The 21,998-nt window shown below is 44.1% G+C and overlaps 1 protein-coding gene across 2 annotated transcripts in view; it reads right to left on the bottom strand.

Moving 5' to 3' along the window:
- The window catches only part of ANKRD29 (ankyrin repeat domain 29), a 459,839-nt gene that overhangs the window by 200,339 nt on the left and 237,502 nt on the right, over positions 1 to 21,998 (bottom strand). For both annotated transcript variants that reach the window (XM_078685682.1, XM_078685683.1), the window contains 2 exons: positions 12,197 to 12,295; positions 8,712 to 8,810 (listed from right to left, as the gene is read on the bottom strand). In XM_078685682.1, the coding sequence (XP_078541808.1) occupies positions 8,712 to 8,810; positions 12,197 to 12,295 (198 nt within the window). The remainder of the gene's footprint in view (positions 1 to 8,711; positions 8,811 to 12,196; positions 12,296 to 21,998) is intronic.

Below are 21,998 nucleotides of genomic sequence, written 5' to 3'. Positions count from 1 at the left end.
AAACGCCAAAGTTATTAGACATAGAATTTTCAAAAAACCCATAGAGAAAAAATCCTAACTATATATACCTACTGGCGACCGCCAGTAGGTAATATATATAAAAGTAAACAAATTAAACAGTTTACAAAATTGATTAACAATGTAATAATCAATTAAGAAATAATTGTTTTTTAAAGTATTACTTAATTAACTTGCCACCGTATACCACTACAAACCAAGCAACCTACACTTAAAATATAATTAAAATAAGTATAACACAATTTACATAATTGATAATCAATTACATAATTGATTAATGAATAATAATGAATTGTGAATTAATTATCACTTAACTTCCCAACCTATAACACTACATGCCCTACAGCCCACACCTAAAACGTAGCTAAAATGTATAATTATTACACAATTTACATAATTAGTAATCAATTAAATATTTAATTATACATTAATAGTTATTACTATTTAATTTTTACTTAATTAACTTCCCACCCTCTACCACTACAAACCTACCCGTGGTGTCCAAAATATGGGCTTTCATAGAGAGGGCTTGATCAGTTTTTATACCGGGATTCTTTTTTTTTTTTATAACAGTTTTTATTGGCTTTTTAGCATTGTAACAGTACATGTACAATTTGTGTTCTTTCAAGTAAAGGCCTCCAGTAAAGTTCGCTCTTCACATAGATCATTACAGTGCACACTGATTCGTGCCCAGAAGTATGTAACATAGCATATGTTCTCGTAGGAGATATGAGGGCCAGCAAATGTTCGTAAATCTATGAATAATCTTCTATGTAGCACGTATCCAGAAACAATCCCCATATAAACATTTACATCAACAAACAACAGCATTCTTTTCCCTTTTGGTTCCCCTCCCACTTATGGGTACATTGTCGTAATATATATATAGTGTATCATGTAGCCCGCCCTATGGGCTTGTTTCAGGTTCAGACAGTTCTTGCGGGGGTTCACATATGTTTCCCCGGTACACATTCCATTTCTCCCAGATTTTGGACCATTTTTTCGGGCACCGCCTATGTACATATACAGCCCTTTCTGCTACCATTGCCGCATCCATGTCATTTCCCCACTGTGCTCTTGAGGGTATTAGGCCGGATCCCCATTTTCTAGCGACATTCCGCTTTGCAAGAGCCATGCCCAGCGTTGCCCATGTCCGTAGTCCCGGATTGAGATCTGTGGGCGACCAGATATTTAATATGCAGCACTTAGGTTCTGGCTGTACTTCTACCCCGCTTGCTTCTGAAATGTCCGACATTACATATGTCCAATATGTTTGTATTTTAGGACAGTCCCATAGTGTATGGTAGTATGTTCCCGGGAGCCCGCAACCTCTCAGGCAGTCAGGCTCTGGGACGTGTCCTAGTTTGTGCAATAGGGTGCGTGAATAGTATATTCTATGTAGTATCTTTAGTTGTACGAGTTTCAGCCGAGATGGTATGAAGGCGTCTCTTGCCGAAGCCAGTGCATGTAACCAGTCTTCGTCATCTATGTCTCCTAGTTCTACCTCCCACTTGCTTCGGAGAACCACCGTGGGGTCTGGAAGATTATTTATCAGTTTACGGTATGTGAGTGAGATTGCTTTCTTTTCAAGATGATCTGTGAGGAGTCTATCCTCCAGTGGGGAGGAGCCGGCTAGTGTGGTCCCTAGTGCAATTGCACCCTGCAAAGCATGTCTGATTTGTGCATATCGGTAGAACTCGGTATCCGCCATTCCGTATTTCTCTTTTAGGGCTTCGAACGTGACGATTGCTCCCCGACTCCATAGGTCTCCTATCTTTGAAATACCAATTAGGTCCCACTGCCTAAATCCCTTAGTGTTAGCCAAGGTACCAAGGCGCCTTGTGTCCCAGAGTGGGATGGCAAGTGTGAGCACTCCCTCCCATCCCAAGGCTCGTTTAGCGGTGTGCCAAATCTTGACAGTATGGGCCGTCGGGCTCGTGAGTGTGTGCCGTCGTTTGTTAGTGTACAGCAGGGCTTTCATCAGTTTGTCTGTGGGGAGTATAATCCTGTCTAGGCTGTAGGCTGGATCATGTTGTGGAGTTTGTAACCATTGGTTAATGACCGTTAGTTGAGCGGCCCAATAGTACAATTTGACACTCGGCAGTGCGATCCCCCCATCGTACCAGCTGCGGATGAGTTTGGAATGTGCTATACGAGCCGGAAATATACCGGGATTCTTAACAGATTCTTGGGCGATGGAGCGGATCCCAATTGGGAGGGCCACCACTCATTAGACCACATGATGTTGGCTTTGCCAAACAGCATGATCTCAGTCTTTTCTGAATTCAGTTGTAGGTAATTGTCAGTCATCCACCCAGAGATGGTTAGCATTCCTTTCATTAAATGATCTTTAGTTGAATCTAAATCAGCATCAAAAGTGAGTTTGTGGTGTCGTCAGCATAGGATAGAATTCCAAATCCAAAAGGCTCAACAATCTTTGCAAGGGGTGCCATATACATGTTGAACAAAGTGGGGGCTCAAACAGGATCCCTTTGGCACCCCCTTATCCAAACACATCTTACAGGAGGTGTAGGGGAAAAGATTGATAGTTTGGGATCTATCATTTAGGAAGCTATGGAGCCATTTGAGTGCAGTCCCCCAGATGCCAATCTCCTGCAGCCTCTTCCGCAGTCTAGAATGAGAGACCATATCACAAGCTGCAAGATCCAGCAGCACAAGCATGGAAGGGGTACCTGCATACAGAACAAGTCTTATAGAGTCTATAACTGCCAACAAGGCTGTTTCAGTGCTATGGCTTTGTCTAAAACCGGATTGCGAAGAGTCCCGAATTTTATTATTTTCTAGGTAAGCTGTTAGTTGGTTGTTAATGAAGCCTTCTAGCACTTTACCCAAAAGATGTAGCAGTAATATGGGGCAGTAGTTAGAGAGGATGTTAGGGTCTAGGTTTCTTTTCTTAAGAATTGGTCAAATATACGTTGCCTTCCAGTCAGAGGGGATAGTGCCTGTTTCCACTGGAAGGTTGAAAAATAGATTGAATTGCTGGAACGAGATGTCTAGCTAGAGATGCCAACATTTTGGGAGGGCAGATATCTGAAGGGGAGCCTGACCTAGCCAAACTTAAAGGCAGCTAGACCTCTTCCAGCGAAAATGGTTCAAACTGAATTAATATGGGGGTCTCACCTGCACCGCGGCCAGGTTCCCTGCAGAGTATGCAGGTGTCATGGTAGGCCGAGTACTGAAATTTAGATAGATTCTAGAGATTTTATCCTTGAAAAAAAGAGTCACACAATTCCTGTGATGCAGAAGAGAGCTGTGCACATGCCTGAGGATTGGTAAAATCCCAGATAATTTTAAGGAGTACTTTCGGTGCATTTCCTGCCTGTTCAATTTGCTTGGAAATAAAAAAGCTTATGAGTGGATCAGATATTACAATGATATTGAGAGAAAGTTAGTTTGTAAACGTCTTTGTCATGCTGAATTTTGGTTCTGCGCCCTCTTCTCTCTAAGTTTTTACAAGCCGATTTCTCTGTTTTTAATTCGGTGGTAAACTAAAGAGCCGAGGGGCATGATTTAGTGGTACTAATGCTCCCGAGGGATGCAGTTTTGTCTAAGACATCTGTTATAGCTCTATTCACATTTTCTAACAAAGTATTTGGGTCAGAAATCCTTGATGGTAAAGCCGGATGAAACGTCTTGCTTAAACAGTCTGGGGAGATTCTTAAGGTCTTCTCATTTCTCCTGCTATCAAACGACTTGGCTAGTGAGGGAAGATGAGTTAGGAAAAGGATTAAATAATGGCCAGTCTAGGTTAGAGGTAGGGGCGCTGCACAAGTAACTGCCTGACTATTAGTATATAGTAAATCCAGAGAGTGTCCTGCTTGATGGGTGGGACCAATTATTCATTGGTGGAGGCCTCAAGATTCCCTATCTGCCATTAGCTGTGCTATCTCAGGGTTGGCAAGATCTTCTCTATTGTAGTTAAAATCACCCAGGAGTAGAACAGTGTTGGTGGCTACTACTTGGGTGGCTATTTCTTACATTAAGCATTGGCTAACACCTTTCTTAGACCCAGGAGGGTGCTATAACAAAGCACCCTTCCAACTTTCAGTAGTAGAGAGAGTAATTTTGAAAATACCTGGTTCCATTGAGTCAGTGATGGAAGTGTTGATCCATGAAACTATGAGCAAGTTTTTTAAAACGATGGCGATGCCTCTACCTATTTTCCGGTCAAGACTTATTAAATGATAGTTGTCAGGGATGGCTAATGTGATGGACGGAAGGTTTGAGCCATTCAGCCATGTCTCTGTGAGATAACATATATCTGGAGATTGAGAGAAGATTAAATCCCAAACTTCGATGGAGTGTTTAACTAGCAATCACACATTACAGAGCAGACTTACTGTGCTAGTTTTAGTGTGATTCAGGTGGGAAGAGTGGTGTGAAATGAGTGGGGTCACATAAAGGGATGGCTGTTGAGTAAGGTTTATTAGTGGTTATATTAGGTTTATGTGTGTCCTGTTTTATAAAATTGCAGATAGCATGAGGGGGGTCCTGACCGCTTTGAAAGTGACAGCGATAACATGTCAACGGGCCCTCCAGAATTTTAGGAAAGCTATTTGTGTTAAGTCGACGCATGTGTCTCTAGGGCTGAGGGATGCTCTTAACTGATGGAGGGATACAGAAGAGATAATGTGGTTAGTCGGGCGCAGATAGGCTTGCCTTTCGCAAGCCATGGGCGTACCCGCTGCACACATTTTGTGGGCGTGTCCGCTACGCGTCAGGACCAGCATTAGCTTTTATAGCTGGGAAAGTTAGAGCATTGCCTGGGTAGTCAAACAAGGGCCGGAAGGACGACTTCGTACAAAATAGGTAGGGCCACGCACAAGTACTGTCTTGGTAATTGTGGGGAGGAGGGAGCGTTCTTCCATACCATTTGGGACTGTAGACACATGACGACGTACTGGGCAGCAGTAATGCGTACTATTTCTCAGACGATTGGTATCTCTCTGTTGCCGGAGCCTCGCCGCTGCTTGCTTAACGTGTGGGACCTAACGATTTGAACCATCGCCAGTCAGACTGGGTAATGCTGGGTATGGCAATAGCAAAGCGTAACATTGCTCTGTTGTGGGGATCGGCGGTCTCCCCGACCCTCAACAAATGGTGTAAAGATATGGATGAGGCGATGGTAGCGGAGAGGGCTGTCTTCATCCATCGAGGCTGTCCGAGTAAATGGGAGGGAATATGGGGGGCCTGCACCAGGTTCAGGGGTTATATTTGCGAGCCACCACGTACCACTGGGGAGGATGAGGACATACACTGATCGAATGTAGACATTTCGCTAAATATGTAGTTATGATGTGATATGTTATGTGTCCGCTTATGTTTCTTCCCCGTAAAGCCTTGGACTGCCAATGACCGGTATGTCCCCGCTGACGTACATATGCATGATGTATCGTAACTGTAATAATTTTAAGAAGCTGTCCTAACTGTTTTGTTAAGATGAAAATAAAAATATTTTTTTTAAAAACAAGGGCCGGAAGTGGAGCGACCAATGAAACAATGCTTTCTCCGCAGCAAACAGTCTAGGACTGCGGCGGATCGGAAAGCACTAACACCAGTAAAAGGTAGGATTAATTTAAAGTAAAACCGCCAAGTAAAAACAAGAGTCAAAGGTTAGATTGCCTCACGCTGCTGCATTTATAAAATTAAAAAGCTCAGGGCTACCTGTGTACCCCTACAACCATAGCAACCGCACTTAAAATATAAGTAAAATACATCAGTATTACATAATGTACAAATTAATATCAATCACATACTTACTTAAAAATTATTCATTAATTAATTACAAATTATTACTTAATTAATTTCTCACCTTATCCCCCAAGAAACCCAAATAGCCACTACAACACTATAAGTTACTATTGGTAATTACATAAAAAATTCTAAATCACTTAAAGTTGCAAAATATATTTCAAAACAACAACAATTATACAAACAATAATAACACATAAAATGAATGAATGAACTAAAAATACAGGTTCTCGAGGCTACACATTGACGTGCTTCACAACTGCCACGGCGGTGAGTGACCATCAAACCGCGACAAAGAGACATCTATAACCACACTGCCAACAGCCCCTTCTGACCCACTTTATTCTCTCACACCCCCTGTGGATACCAGTAATAAGAGCTTAGCCAATGCTATGACATCACTAAACAAAAGTAAAGTATGGCGCAATATGCCATAGTAATCTATGATTGTGAATAGCATCATCAATGTACTATTTCTTAATGTGAATTTTGCAGAACGGGGGCTTAGAACATAGAGCGAAGACAAAGCGAGCTTTTGTTGTTAGTCAATCAATCAATCATGCCATTTGTATAGCGCACTACTCACCCGGGAGGGTCTCAAAGCGCTTGGGGGGAGGGGTATGCTACTGCTCGAACAGCCAGGTCTTGAGTTGTTTCCTGAAGGCGAGATGGTCCTGGGTCAGCCGAAGGTGGATGGGGAGGGAGTTCCAAGTCTTGGCAGCCAGGTAAGAGAAGGATCTTCCTCCAGCGGTGGCTCTTCGAATGCGTGGTACGGCTGCGAGGGCGAGGCTGGTGGACCTTAGCTGGCGGGTGGGCGTGTAGAAGGTTAGGCGGTCGTTGAGGTACTTGGGGCCCAGGTCGTGGAGAGACTTGTGTGTGTGGGTGAGGAGCCGGAACGTGATCCTCTTGTCGATGGGGAGCCAGTGCAGGTTCCTCAGGTGGCTGGAGATGTGGCTGCGTCGGGGGACATCCAGGATGAGTCGGGCGGAGGCGTTCTGGATGCGCTGGAGTCTTTTCTGTAGCTTGGCTGTGGTTCCGGCGTAGAGGGCATTTCCGTAGTCCAGTCGGCTGGTGACGAGTGCCTGGGTGACAGTCTTCCTGGTCTCGGTCGGGATCCAGCGGAAGATCTTGCGAAGCATACGCAGGGTGTTGAAGCACGATGAGGAGACGGCGTTGACTTGTCTGGTCATCGAGAGGGAGGGGTCCAGGATGAAGCCCAGGTTGCGTGCGTGGTCGGTTGGCTTGGGTGCGGTGCCCAGGGCTGGGGGCCACCAGGAGTCGTCCCAGGCGGAGGGCGAAGATCCCAGGATGAGGACTTCCGTCTTGTCCGAGTTCAGTTTCAGGCGGCTGTCCTTCATCCACTTGGCGACGTCTTTCATCCCTTCGTGTAGGCAGGTTCAGGCAGTGTCGGGGTCTCTGGTGAGGGAGAGGATCAGCTGGGTGTCGTCGGCATAAGAGATGATGTTGAGGTTGTGCTGGCGTGCGATGGCTGCGAGAGGTTTCATGTAGATGTTGAAGAGGGTGGGGCTGAGTGAAGATCCTTGCGGGACGCCGCAGATGACTTCGGTGGCCTCGGAGCGAAACGGGGGGAGGCGGACTCTTTGTGTTCTTCCGGCGAGGAACGAGATGATCCACTCCAGTGCCTTCTCTTGGATACCGATGTTGCTGAGGCGCTGGACTAGGGTGCGGTGGCAGACCGCGTCGAACGCAGCGGAGAGGTCCAGGAGGATGAGGGCCACTGTTTCCCCCTTGTCGAGCAGGGTCCGGATGTCGTCGGTGGCTGCGATGAGGGCGGTCTCGGTGCTGTGGTTAGCTCTGAAGCCGGACTGCGAGGGGTCGAGGGATCCGTTCGTCTCGAGGAAGACAGTATACAGTCTGTTGTTCAATAGGGAGAACGATGGCAGATAAATCAAACGTAGCCACGTTCTCTCTTGAGAATGAAAATCCAAACAAAACATGCATCTCAATGTATGTAAGGGAAGTATGAATTATTAATCAGTTTAAGTGCAGATTTTCTGAAAGATGCTGATGATGAAAAAGCTGAGGGAATGTTTCTCTCTTCTCTCCCTGGAGAAGTCTGTAATGGCATCTATTGTTTTGCTTATTTTGACACCTTTTCGATAGACTGTGGAATTATGTGAGTTTAGCAATGAATTCTCCGTACAGTGTTTCCTCTATTTATCCAACATTCTGCGATCAGATTCACTAAGTTTCAATATTTCATTTTATTTGTAGCTAGAGACGGCTCCTCCCTTAAGGCGGAGGATCGTCGCCCCACTACTTTAAAACAGTACAAAGAAAAAGAAAATGAAAATAACGAAACTTTATTATCATTTTATTTTTAGTATTGCAGTTGCTCTGCAGCCAGCAAGGTTGCTTGGGCGGGGCCTGGCTCCCCTGATGTCCGTCAAGGGAGGAGGATTGGTGGCTGCACCTTAAGTGTGCAAGATGGTTTGACCGGCCAAACCTTCATGCGTACTGTGCATGTTCGCCACAGGCTGTATTAACAGACTAGATTGAGAACATGCCCAGCCTCCAAGCCTCTATCTGAGCGCCGAACCATGATGCTCAGATCAATCACAACACTGCTGTAAGGCAGCGTTATGATTGGCAAGGGGATTCTGGAAGGCTGTGTTCTTCCTGGTTCCTGTTTGAAGGAGAGGCGGTGGCTGGCAACAGCGACCCCAGGGGGGTGTTATTATTATTCTTTATTTTTTCCTAGCCCCCCCCCAACCTTTCCCCTCCCCAATCCCTACCAGCTGCCACTGATCGTAACTTTCCTCACTTTTAGTACCTAAAACCAATAATGGAAGTGTGAAAATGCAGATATAGGTTGAAGCATGACAGAAGTGAGCAGAGCATTTCAAAGACGTAGCTATGTTTTTTGGCAGGTGTACAGAACTTGCTTTAAATATACTTACAGAAAGCTGATCTCGTATGTTGGCGCCATTTTTTAACAATGTTTCAACCACGCGCACATGCCCATTTTGACTGGCAGCTAGAAGCGCTGTGCCCCCATCCTATTAAAGAAAAAAAAAAAGATGACACCACTGTAGACAACGATACAGCTGACATTATCTGTAGGGCATTCATTAACATATAAAAGAAATTAATTAAATAAAATGTAAAAATCGCTCAGAACAATTAAGAATTAATACATAAAATAATATATAGAGGAGCTTTGGGGCAGCCCCACACAGGCATCGCTTTATTGGAGTGTTAGTCACAGTTTGGATCAGGCACAACTCCGGTGTGGACTCAGATGTAAAGAGGCATAAATGCCATCACTCAAGATGGCTGACACCCCTATTATTGAATGATTATCTTGTGGGCTCCTTAAAAAGAAGGATGATACTCTCAGCAAAGCAGTTGATGAAGGGGGTTGAAACATTTCCTCACTTTATGTATGTTAGCCCAGGCAGTGATCCCACAAAGAAAGGTATGGCCTGACACATGCGATGGAAGCCGGCTGACCGACCTTGGCGCCCATATTCCCCAGCCGACACAGGGAGGGTGACAGAAGCACCACCTGCAGTGTTGCAGCACTTGGTGCTCTGTAGCGCTAAGTGCAACTGTGCTTTATAGCATCAGGCTCCCCGAAACCGGGCCTAGGATGCTTGTTTCTGTTCCGGGGAAGACCGGGACTTGCAGTGTGGGCTGGACTATTCCCATGGGAAGCAGGGTCTAGACCAGTGGTCTTCAGTCTGTGAGGTGCGACGGCGCGACCCCCAGGGGGGCGTGGAGTCCTGGGAATGGGGTTGTGCATTCCCCAGCCTCAATTGTGCCTGGATTCCAAAAGGTTTGTTTTTGTTTTGGAAGAAGACAGCCCTCCAGGGACAGATAATTTCGCTCGCTTAAAATGCTTCAACTGAGTCTCCTGTGCCGTGAAAAGCTTTCATGTCAGGGTGCCTGGTCGCCTGAAAGAAATACAAATATGCCCTATTAGTTAATCTGCAGGTGCAAAGGGTGCTGCGGACCCGTGAATCACTCCAACCTTTGTGATGACAAAGTTTTTTGTGATAATGCAAAGAGTTAACACCTGGGCTGTGAAGTGCTTGCTTTTAATCCTAACTGTATTTACATAGCCCTTAGTACCCTTGAGGAGTGTTGAAGGGACAGCTATGTAAAGAAAAAATAATTGCATTACATACGCCCTGGTATTACTACAATCTACATTTTGGACGCACCAACTTTTTAAATGTTTTTTTCATTTAAGCTGGCCATTATTTTATATGTAGGTACCTGATGGTGAAAGACCTAAAAAGTACAGAATATTTTGGAACACCAGAACATACACTTTTTTTGATGTTCCGGCAGCGTAAGTGTCTCAACCATACCTATGAGGCGGTGCAAAGTCACCCTGCATGGCTTTGCATGGCCTCATAGATATAGAGTAAGACAAAGCAGCACATGTCACTACGTTGCCTTACTTTGCGTCAAGGAGGGTTTGCATAGGCGTTGTGTGTGGGTTCCCATGCAACACTTTTGATGCTGCCGCATAGTTACAAAATCACGTAAACCTGGTGCAGCGCCAAAAACGTAAGCCTCCCAAGCAGAGGAGTAACGAGGAGAAATGTTTTAATTTCTCCTTGTTTTTCCTCTTTCCATGTGTGCTGCAGAAGAAAGAAGAAACACCTCTTGGGATTTTTTTTGTGAGAAAGGTGCCCCTTCCTGCACAAAAACAATCCTGCCTATGTTGGTGCTAGGCATCAATTTGTGCGCCAACACAAGTGGAAAGGACAGGAATGCACTGTATTTCATAAATATGGGGCATTCCTGCCCTTTCACATTGGCGTAGGGCAGCGCAACTAGAAGACTTGCTTCACTGCCCTACGCCAATTCCTCGTAAATGAGGCCCTTTTCTTTTTAGTTACACCTCTGATCACGCCCACCTGCTCACTGACCTTTGGCTGGCTAAACACTGTTTAATATTATTTCCCCACCGTAAAAATGATTTGCTGTGACAATTGTTGGTATTTATGGTTGTTGATAATGAGGAGTACAGGTTCTAGAAATGTCTTGTCAGGAGGGGGGTCCTTACGCCTAAAACGTTTCGACAAGGGGTACTTGGCATCAAAAAGTTTGAAGACCTCTCGTCTAGACTGATTTGCAAATGGCTTGGTCCATACTGGAATGGCATGGTGAACAAAAAAACGATGGATTTAGGCCCAGATCTCTGTACTCCGGCTGAATGTTTGACATTGTTCAGCATAATGTGTTCTTTTTGCATTATACCAACAGTCAGCACATTTTCTACCTCCTGAGATCTGCGGCTTTTGGGGGAAAGTCGCAGTTGGTGTGATGGTGTAGAGCCATGGGGGTCTCAGCATACTCACGGCCTTGCTGCGCCTGCATTTCTAGGATGCAGCACAGGTGACACATCTACCTCATCTTTGACATCAGTCTGAGCACATTGGATCCACTAGGAGTGAAAACCCAGAGCCAGGTAGAGGTCCTCTGCATGCTTCTTGCATGATTGTTGGGTGCGGGTTCTCCAGCTGCCGCATCCACTCATGACCAGTCTGAGGAGGTTTGGATCATACAACATTCGGCTTCTACTTGGGAGCAGCGAAAACAGTAAATTGGTCTTTTGTGGCCTGAAATTACACAACGGTAATGGTACAAGACCATGTGATCTTTGCTGTTCCACGATTGTAATACATTTTAGGTTAATTTCTCAGTATTACTGATTTTGTCCCCGAAATCAGTCCCAGGATGCTTGTTTCCGGTCCAGGGAAGATCTGGCCCCTGTTAGTTTGGACTGGACTGTTCCCATGGGGAACAGGGTCAAGACTGATGTGCATATTGCTGGGTCCAAACTGGAATGGCATGCTGAGCAAAAAAACAATGGATTTAGGCCTAGATCTCTGTACCGGGGGTGAATGTTTGACATTGTTCAGCATTTCGTCTATCAATTGTTCTTTTTGAACTTTAAACAACTCACATTTTTTAATGGAGTCAGTGCTCAATGTGGTTCTCCCTTGTGAAAAATAACATTATCAAGCAGGATAGCAGGCCAATAAAATATTTAAAAAAAAAAAAAAATCAAGCAGGATGGCAGGCAGAGCCTGCCTTGCAAGGATTTGACTTCAAAGCACCGTGTTTGTCGGTGGAGAAAGTTCAGTTCCATGAACCATCCTTCCAGCTACAGAAAGGGCAAACCAATTTAAAATTGCACCAACAGCTTCACAAGCCCTTAGCTGCCAAAATCAATCATCAAATTGTCTTATCAGGGCTTGTAGATAGTATGTGCATGGTAAATGCCATTGAGCCGAAGAAGCAGGGTGCATTCAGGGATGCTCCCCTGAAAGCTGGGTTACCCCTTGACTTCCTAAGATAGTCTAGCGTCAAAATGGAAAACTGCAAACCCTTCCTAAGTTTGTCTCTCCGCAGCCCCATCTCTTACCTTCGTGGTGAATTCTGTGGAGGCTCCAGCTTGAAAGAGAAAGTTCACAACGTCATCGTGGCCTTGTTGAGCAGCGAAGTACAGAGCAGTGGCACCTGACTGGAAAAGGAGAAAGCCATGCTTTGGTAAATATGTCTTTTCTCGGCCAGCTCTCTCAGGCTAGTGTTCACTGCTTTGGAAATAAAAGGAGGAAGAGGGGGCACATTACAATTTGATCTTCACGGGAGTTTATGTAATGAAAAAGGTGCTGCAATTAATGTATCTGTGGAACAAAATTAAACAACACCATTTCAAGAGCATCACTGAAACCACTGGTGAAGACTACGCCCTATACATGAAATCACCCCTTCCCTCTCCATCTCCCCCAAACCAAAGATACTTTACAAATACTCACCCGGCAGGTACTGTAAAAAAGGTTTATAGATTTATAATTTGTGTTCATTATTAACGATGTGCAGCATGCATTTGCACACATAATAATAATCCATATTTGTAAAGCACGAACATATCACCCCTTAAGGTTTCAGGGTGCTGGGGGCCGTGGGAGAGATTAAGTGAGCTATTGCCCAGAGTCACATAATGCTGAGCTGCCGCCCAGCACCAGGGATCGAACCGGGAGACCCCTGCTCCGCAGTCAGCCACTCCAGCTGCTGTACCACACCTCTCCCATGATTCCACATGAACAGACTAATTTAATTAAATTATCTTTGGAACACGTTTTCTATGATGAGTAGAAGTAGTTTCTCTGAGTATATGTTAATTAGGTCACATATCTGTGCAAAACACCGTTTTAACCAAGATGGAAGTCATTTCTGTCGCTCACTGTGTATTCCCCCACACCTTTACTCTCCCCATGAGCGCTGTGTTGGAAATGGCCCTTTTTGCAGGGTTATACCCAAACGTTTTGCTTCTTTCTCTTACTTCTCCTGAACTGTTTTTGTTGGCTTTAGGACTCTGGGCACTTTACCACTACTAATCAGTGCTAAAGTGTATATGCTCTCTTTGTAAATTCTGATTCTGATAGGTTATCCATGATTTTCATATTTTATTTACTAGTAAGTCCCCAGTACAGTGCACTGAGTGTGCCAGGGCCAGCAAATCAAATGCTACTGGTGGGCCTGCAGCACTGATTGTGCCACCCATAAAGTAGCCCTGGAAATGTATCTCAGACCTTCCACTGCAGTGTGTGTGCCATTAGTTTTAAACTGCCAACCCATCCTGGCAAGTGCACCCTCCTTCCAGGCCCTAACCGTCCCTTTTCTTACACATAAGGCACCCCTCAGTTAGGCCCGGGGTACCCCCCCTGGGCACGGTGCAGTGTATGTGAAAGGTAGGACATCTACTAGTGTGGGTAACATGTCCTGATAGTGACATAGTGCCAATTTCATTTCTCACTATTGAAAGGCTATCTGTCCCATATGCTAACATGAGAGTTACTTTGTAACATCTTACAAGTGTATCTTTTCATTGGGGCAAGATAGAGAAATTAGGTTGAGTCTCTCTTAACTTAGAATTTAATAACACATCTTTCTAGGGAGATTCTTAAATTGTAAGTTTGAAAAGCCACTTTTAGAAAGTAGGCATTTTCTTATTTAACCATTCTGTGTTCCACTGCTGTTTTGTGTATTGACTGTCGGTTTTGGAGTGGCAGGAGCTGGGGATGTGCATTCATTGTAGACAGTCACAAGGAAGGGTTGAGATGAGTCCTGCCTTTTCTGGGTGACTCATAGTTGGCTAGACCTTGGGTGCATGTGGAGTGGTAGGAGCCATTTAACTAGCACCTGAATAGGCAGTGTCTCTTTTGCACAAAGCTGTCACCACCTCCTGTAGTGAAGCTGGGCTAAAAAGGTATTGCAATTTCTCTTGAAATATTTTCAGACCATATTTGAATTGTTCAGGAGTGTCACATCCCTGATATCCCAGTCTCTACAATTGTAAAAAGCTGGCCAATAACGTGGGCACGGATATAAGCATACGAAACACACCAGACTCTCACTGTCAGCAAAATTCATGAACAAATACTGATCAATGCATAGCAAAGTACACTACAGAAAGAGAGGTAAAGAGCGATCAAGAGAGAGTTGATCTGGCATTTTTAGGTCTTGCTGGCAGAGTGTTTGCCCATGTGATAGTGCAAAACATGTATGGCACGTAACTTGTATAACATGCAACTTGGGGACAGTTACTGACCACAGGCCATTACATAATCACACTGCATTTTGGGGATCCTAACAGTGCTTCATTTGTAAAAGAATGAGTGTTGGTACACAAAACTCTGCTCAGAAACATGCAGTGTTTGCCATTAAATGTCAGCAAAATGAATACCAAGGCTGTGATTCACCTCTTGCCTTTTTAAACCACTACCAGGCACTCCCTGCCCTTTTATCTCGTGCAGGTTCCTGGTTTTTCCTTTGTAAAATGTTTTCATTCTTTCTCTTCCTCCTTCTGTCTCCTTTGTGTCTTTTTCCTTCTCTGTCTGTAAATGTCTGTTGAGGAAAAATGAGTGCCGGTCCCCAAAAGTGAGTGCTAGCGGGCCCCACCTGCAACCACCAGCTGAAATTCATCACTGCCTACCACATTCTCATCACAGTGTAGAGACTCAAAAACTATGACCTAGGACTCCATCCTGTACACCAAAGAAGCTAAAACACTACAGTGGATAATATTAGCACCTACCAACAGCACTGTACTGCTTCCTTGGGGCACCCTCCAAAACTGCACCTTCAGGTCTCTAATCCATCATTGTGCAAGGAAGCCAAAATATACTACCTCACAACATTATATCACATTCTATGGGGATTAATACACAGCACTAAACAACATCCCAGTGTTAAGAACTGTTGCAGCACATTCAAGGGACACTAGCCCAATATTCCAACATTATATCAACAGATTAGTAACCCATCACACTGCACTGCATCTTATGAACAATAAACATTAACCATCCACTCTGCACATTAGGGATGTTAACAAACCACTCTGCATTCTTATTGATAGGACCTATCTCACTCCAACTTACAGGCACTAGCTAATTACACTGTACCCTAGGTGTAGTATTACACCACACTGCGGTATGTTCCAAGGACACGAAAGTACTGCACTACACTGGTGCCTAAAGACCCTAACCAAGCACACTGCACTGTTTCCAAAGGCGCTAAGTCACCACAAGTCACCGCTATTTTATTGAACTGATTTCTATTGCAGTACTGTACTAAAATGGCAACAGTGTACCTTCCAACGATAAAAAATATAATAACAAGTTACATTTTATTGTAAACACGTATATCAGTAGAAACTGGTTTATAAGAAGTATTCTGAAAGAGAGAAGGTTAAGCAGGGATAGCATTATGTATGGGAGTGAGTTGCACACATTTGTTTGTACCCTTGTAATCAAATGATTGAGAGTGTGTGCGGTTTTGTATCTCGTTGTTTTCAGTAGAAGAGAGTTCTTAGTTTTGAGGTCATGTTGGTCACCAGAGATATTTAGGAGGCTGGTGTAATATGCCAGCTTTTGTGGCTGTACACATATTGCATCCTGATTTGCTTACTTAAAAAGGAAGCCTCTGTAGATGCTTATATGTTGAGGGGATGTGATCATGCGTCCTCAAAGAAGAAATTAGTCTTGCTGGTGAATCAAGAACAGCTTTGACCGGAGTAAGGCACATATGAGGTACTCCGACGAAAATGGTGTAGCTAAAGTCTTGGCTCAACTGGGTAAGGAATAGCATATGCATGAGTTTTATAAGCTGAAAGTTAGTGGATTGAGCGACTCTGCTGATGTGAGGAAGGAGGCAGAGGGTAGTGCCTAGAGTAAACCCAAGCACTTAGCTAATGAGGTAAATTGAGGAGCAAATCCCATCGATTTTGAGTTGATTCAGAATAATGGAGTCAGGCTTATTACAATGCTTGAAGGTAATTTGGAAGAATTTAGTTTCTTAAGTAGTTACAGGATATTGACTTGTATCCAGCCATGGGATTTGGAAAGGCGAGATTGATCAAAGAGAACTTCATTTATGAGGATGCTTTTAGCTTTAGTACAGTATCATCACCAAATTGATTAATGAAAACTTTGGGCCCTCTGAATATTCAGCTCATTGGTTTGAGGCATATGTTTTACAGAGCATGTCCTAGAATGTAACCTTCATATGTCATTGGTTCACTTCATGTAGTGTGATCCCCATCTTTGTCAACTTGAATTGATGGGAAAAAAAGAACTAGTTCAGGACTCAACTTTGAAATCCTACGTGAGCACTAGAGTTTTCAGCAGCTTACAGTGGTCAATTGTGTTGAAGCACCATAAGGCCATTAAAACTCGTATTCAGGAACACTACAAGACCATCCACGAATCAGGTAGCAACATGCCAGTGGTGGACTATTTTCTCCAACATCATGAACACAACAGATCATTTAATGTTTTGGAATAGAACACATACCATAAAACCTCAGAGGCAGTGATCATGAACTCAAAGCAAACTGATTCTCAAATTGCACACAGCACATAATAGGCTAAACAAGGATGCTGAGGTGCATTATTGGCTCTACTAATTTCCTCCCAAGTGAAGCCCTAACTTAATTACCTTATCTCAGCACACTTTCTGCAACTCCCTACAAAACACCCTGAACAAATGAAAAATCCTTTCTTGAAAACAATGTGGCTTTCATTAGCATAAGTATGTTGTCCTAAGGATTCCATGTATAACTCACTGTTTTGCACTGGGCTTTCATTTCTTAACAATACCATGATTTAGTTTGCTATAAACCTATCGTTTTATACAAAATGATTGGTTGAATCTGTATGATAATACTTTGTAGGTATTAAGTTACCCATTAAGTCCATATTCAACTGACTTTATTGTTTAGGCTAGAAGAGATTGAGTTGCCAAGAATCATATGCTTTTGGGCTCACAGCGAGACTCGAATCTACTTCCCAAGTTGACAGTTCTGGCCGTAATTGCACAGTTGCTCTCACATACACAGACTTCAAACATGGAAATGTAACATAGAAAGCAAAATGAAAACTTTTTTATACAAGACACCTACTACTGCAAGCTGTACACCTTCAGGCACAAAGAGGTTGGTTGCAAACTGCGAATGCTCAGTTACAAAGACACGAAGATACAAACACCCTGATGTTAGACTGCACACGCTGAGGTACAAAGACACTATTGTAAACCTCGTATGCTCAGAGACAAGGAGTCCCTGCGGCCGAGATGTGCATGCTGAGTGCGTATCTGTCTGTGAACTCCAAGCTGCGCGTGCTCGGGGGATGTGTGACACTAACCGACAGCACTGGCAGAGCACTTAGAAGGCTATACAAAAGTGGAAAGACACTGCAAACTTGCCTATATCAAATGTACAGGTGGATATGAGTGTTGCATCAAAGAAAAGCAGAGATAAGTAGATGGCTTCCAGGTACTACTAGTGTGAATGGCAACAAGTATGTCATTTATAAAGTATTTTTAGATAATAATCTTTGTGTTAAAGTGCAACAATGTGTGTTCCTTTGCAGCGGCCTCTTCGCTCTGCATGAAGAGGGGCCATCTGCCACTGCATTCTTTCACTATTACTGGTTTATCGTATACACCTTCATTAATGCAGTTCTGGTTAAATGCTTAGTGACACTGAAACTCATGTCTTAAGTCTGTGGTTCAATCACAACCGCCACATCATTGTACTTGTGAAAGCTACAGACCCTTAAAGGCTGCTAGTTGCTGAACACCCACTGAAAGGACTGGTGCCTGCATTCTGATGATGCCAGCGCCCACTCCCGCAAGAACTCCTTGAGAATGTAGAACTACACCTGTTACAGGCTGTGCCAACTGGGACGTTCACATAAAATGCAGGATTCTTTGTGAGATGAACACGCAGCGGAACTGGCACTTTATAACAGTATCAATCTACAGACAAGAGCTGGCCGAGGGTACAGTACAGATGTGCGGTGACGTGTGCAGAGGACAATTGTGGGATCTGGGCTCTGTTGCGCTTGATAGGTTGATATATTGCATCAAATATGATCTTGTTCATCAACCACATTTGTGTGCAGCACTTTCCCACCATTGCAGATACATACTGGTAGTCGAGAATGTGCATCTGTGCTTTCACATGAGAGGCCGCATTAAATGTTTGCATGCTGTCCTTTGCACTAGATGAAAGTCCCTTAAGGAGGGGGAGCACACAGAGAGAACACAGTTGTTTCGTACCTGCTCTCTTAAGGTTAATAGCTGCACCGCAGCGAGCACGCTGTCAACTAGTCTCAGCACTCAAGACGTTTGTGTCTAAAGAGTTCACAAGGTAGAGCTACACATTCACAGTGCACCTTCTACGGGCCCCACCCATGTACCTTCTAAGGGCCTCATCCTCTCCCTATGATTGCCTAGAAGCCCACAGCTGGTTCTATCAAAGGTTGGGGTGCCAAACACCAAGGCTGCATAGCCTTGATCCCGCCTCAAGGCTCTTTAATCCACCTCCAAACACCTCCTACCTCTTTGTCTCATTCAGCATTTATTTTCCTTCTTTTGTTACTGTTTTTAAATCTTTCACTTCCTCCTTCTTTTCACCCTTTTGTGTTTTTCTCTCCCTTTCTCTGGATCAAAGTATGTTGAGGAAACCTAGGTGCCGGTCCCCAAACATGAGTGCGGTGGACCCCACCTGCAACCACCAGCTGAAAATAAGCACTGCTCTCACCTCAATACCACTGCAATCAAATCATTTGGTGCCTTCAAGGAGCATTCGGGTTGGCTTTACGCAGGGAAATAATCGATAACCCTAAATGAACTAAGATAGCAAGGCCTCTCGGAGCTCTAAGAAACAATAAGAGGTATAACAGCTCCAATGAGATGTAGAATGCACCCCACAACAACCATAAACTAGTCTTGGATCCCCTTGTGCAAGTTATCACTGCATTGATCTGTCACTCAGAGTATTAGTACTGCATGTTTTACATATTTATCATATCACATTCAGAGGCTTGGACTGATGCCTGGTATTGCTGGGTCTGCGGCATGTCTGTGACTGCACTGAGACTGAGCTGTGTGGATCTGAAGCAGTGAACTAGCTTTGCAGGTCCATGCACTTCGAGGTAATGAGCTTGCCAGTGGAACCCTGGTGGATTGCGGTCACCGAATTCAGAGATGAGAGCAAATCTTCGAAATGCTGTGTAGCTCTGTGGATCTAATAACTCTGCTTACACAGGCCAGGCCTATTCATAGCCTTTACACCTGTGAAATGATATATTGTTGCATATCCACTGAAAGCCTGGGAGATTTGATATGATCCTTAGTGCCATAGTACCAACACACATGCCCTCAGAGTCTGGCTACAGAGGTTTTTGTTTCTTGCTGCATTTGAGAATACTCTGTGCCCTAGTGAATTTGCGATTTTAGCGTTATTGTATTGTATTGCATTTACATAGCACCTGAGTGCTATGTAAGTGAGTTTAAGGTGGACAAGTAAGTAACAACTCTATTTGTCATTCACGGTTTCTTTCATTTATATTGCTCAACTGCTCACCAAGCTAAAACGTACAACAAAAATGCGTGTTATTAATCACATAGGCAAAACTTATTGCATTTGCCAATGCATGTTATTATCTGCATCTTTTCTGTAGTTAGCTAGATTAATCATTGGGACTATGACTGGGCTGGTCTCTGCTCTCCCATACTAACATGGCTGCCATAGGAGGATGAATAGCCTTTTCTGCCTGACTTCTCTGAATGTAAGTCAGCACTTCACACCTCTCAAGCTATTACATTCCCCAACTAATTCTGTACCACCACCTAGGATTAGGACCTTATAGGGCTGGTAAACGTGATCATGTTTTCCTTATCCAAGTGCTCCCTTCCCAAGATGGGTGCCATCGGCGAATGAGGACTGACTCCCGTCCACCGGCATTCCTTAAGCACTTTTTTCAACCCTTCAAAATTGTCATCTCTCATACTCTCAATGTGTCGCAGACCGCAAATAGGACTACCACAGGACTGCAAGATTACAGCTCTGACCATTCAGTGACAAACCACCTCTTTCTCCTATTTTCTTGGTAAGCGCTTTCTGCTTTCATGCGGGGTGCCGGCGGTTCTCTGTTTGCGCTTCAATTTGAGCTTATCAACTGTTTTAATATGTCATCCTCTTTTCTGTCTTAAATTCTAGCATCATTTTTTTTGTGTGACTCTGTTATACCACAGGACCCCCAGATTATTTATCCTATCTTCTGAACTACCCTTCCTTTTGCACCAAAGAACCTTTCTTTTTTCCCCTCAGAAGATCTATCTTTTCAACCTATACTTGTATTGACTGACCCTAATATACCTTCTTATTATGGTAATTACACTCCAATTGCCTTTAATAAATGAATCATCCACTAGCCTCATAAATGTAGCTGTCTAATTAGAGCAACTTTATTACAGGGTACCTTTAAAAAGGGCCAGGCCTTACCCGGGCACTGGTCCTCTCCAACATACCTTTGCCTACAGTCAGCATCTGAGTTTCTTCCTGTTCTGCCCCCTGCTAATAACTCTCAGCTCTGTCTACGCGCTCAACTATCGATAATGCCTTAACCATGTGCCACACTCTTTTCATACTATGGCATATGAGAGAGCCATGGTCTTAGGAATGGTCTGGGCCAAATCTAGCCTCAACACACCAACTACACAGATTATTTGAAAAACAATACTTTCGGCATAATGTTCCCTCCTGCTCTACCCCCTTCAGCCATGGGTAGCAATGGTATTAATTCTACAATTCTCTTATGACTTAATCACGTGCCATGCTTTCTTTAGAAAATATGCCTAGTGAGGCTACCCTTTTCATTAGAAAAGGTGTCTACCTCTGCTATCCTAAACACACTGAGCATGCACCTCAGTTCCTCTTACATATATTCTCTTACGTACCTACAACCGTATTCACATGCTTCAATCAAATGTACCTTAATTAATAGAAGATACATGCTAGGCGTCTGCTGGCACACAAACCACAAATGCTTCACTTGTGCAAAGATACAATTAGATTCCCCCTAAGACGAGTGCAGTGTTGCACCAGAGTAGTATTCACTCACAGTGCATTTTTCATCTTGAACTGTTAATACTGTGTACATAACCCAGACTTATTCTGCGATGACCAATTAACTACAGCCTTGAAAAAGCCCCAAACCTTTGTGCCGCTCAGGGGCAAAACACATGTTCGCGAACGGAGATCCCTGTTACGATGGCCGTGGGACCGCCACCGACAGTTGTCGGTGGCGGTCCCTCGGCCATCATAGATCATCATAAATCAGCTGTCGGTGGCCGAGGGACCACCACCGACAGCTGTCGGTGGCGGTCACTCGGCCATCTTAATCAGCCCCTTAGTATGGGACTGGGGCCTTCCCAGCCGCGGTCAGTAGTGTGAGAACCTGCGAGGCAGTGAGTGGGTAGTAAACTATGGATTACGGAGGTTTACAGGTAAGTAAACATATAAATAAATAAAATGAATTTCGTTGGGTGCACTGCATCGCATTTGGTGATGCAGTGCACGCAACTAAATTTGTTTTATTTATTTATATGTTTACTTACCTGTAAACATCCATAATCCATTGTTTACTACCCCCCACCCTGCCCCTCCCCCTCCCCACGTCACCGCCCAGCAGGTACTCCCACTACCGACCGCGGCTGGGCCTTCCCCACTTAAAAGGAATCCATCAATTCACCACTATATCTTCGAAGTCCTAACTAAAATAGACATTTAAAGGTGACACAGAAAGGAGCCCTGTATGCCCTCTCGATATACTTTGATTTAAATTTTTCTAGTACATTAATTAGCCACCAGGGTG

The sequence above is a fragment of the Lissotriton helveticus genome, chromosome 4_1 (assembly GCF_964261635.1).
Source record: "Lissotriton helveticus chromosome 4_1, aLisHel1.1, whole genome shotgun sequence".
NCBI classification, from domain to species: domain Eukaryota; kingdom Metazoa; phylum Chordata; class Amphibia; order Caudata; family Salamandridae; genus Lissotriton; species Lissotriton helveticus.
This window is presented reverse-complemented; position numbering and strand designations above follow the sequence as displayed.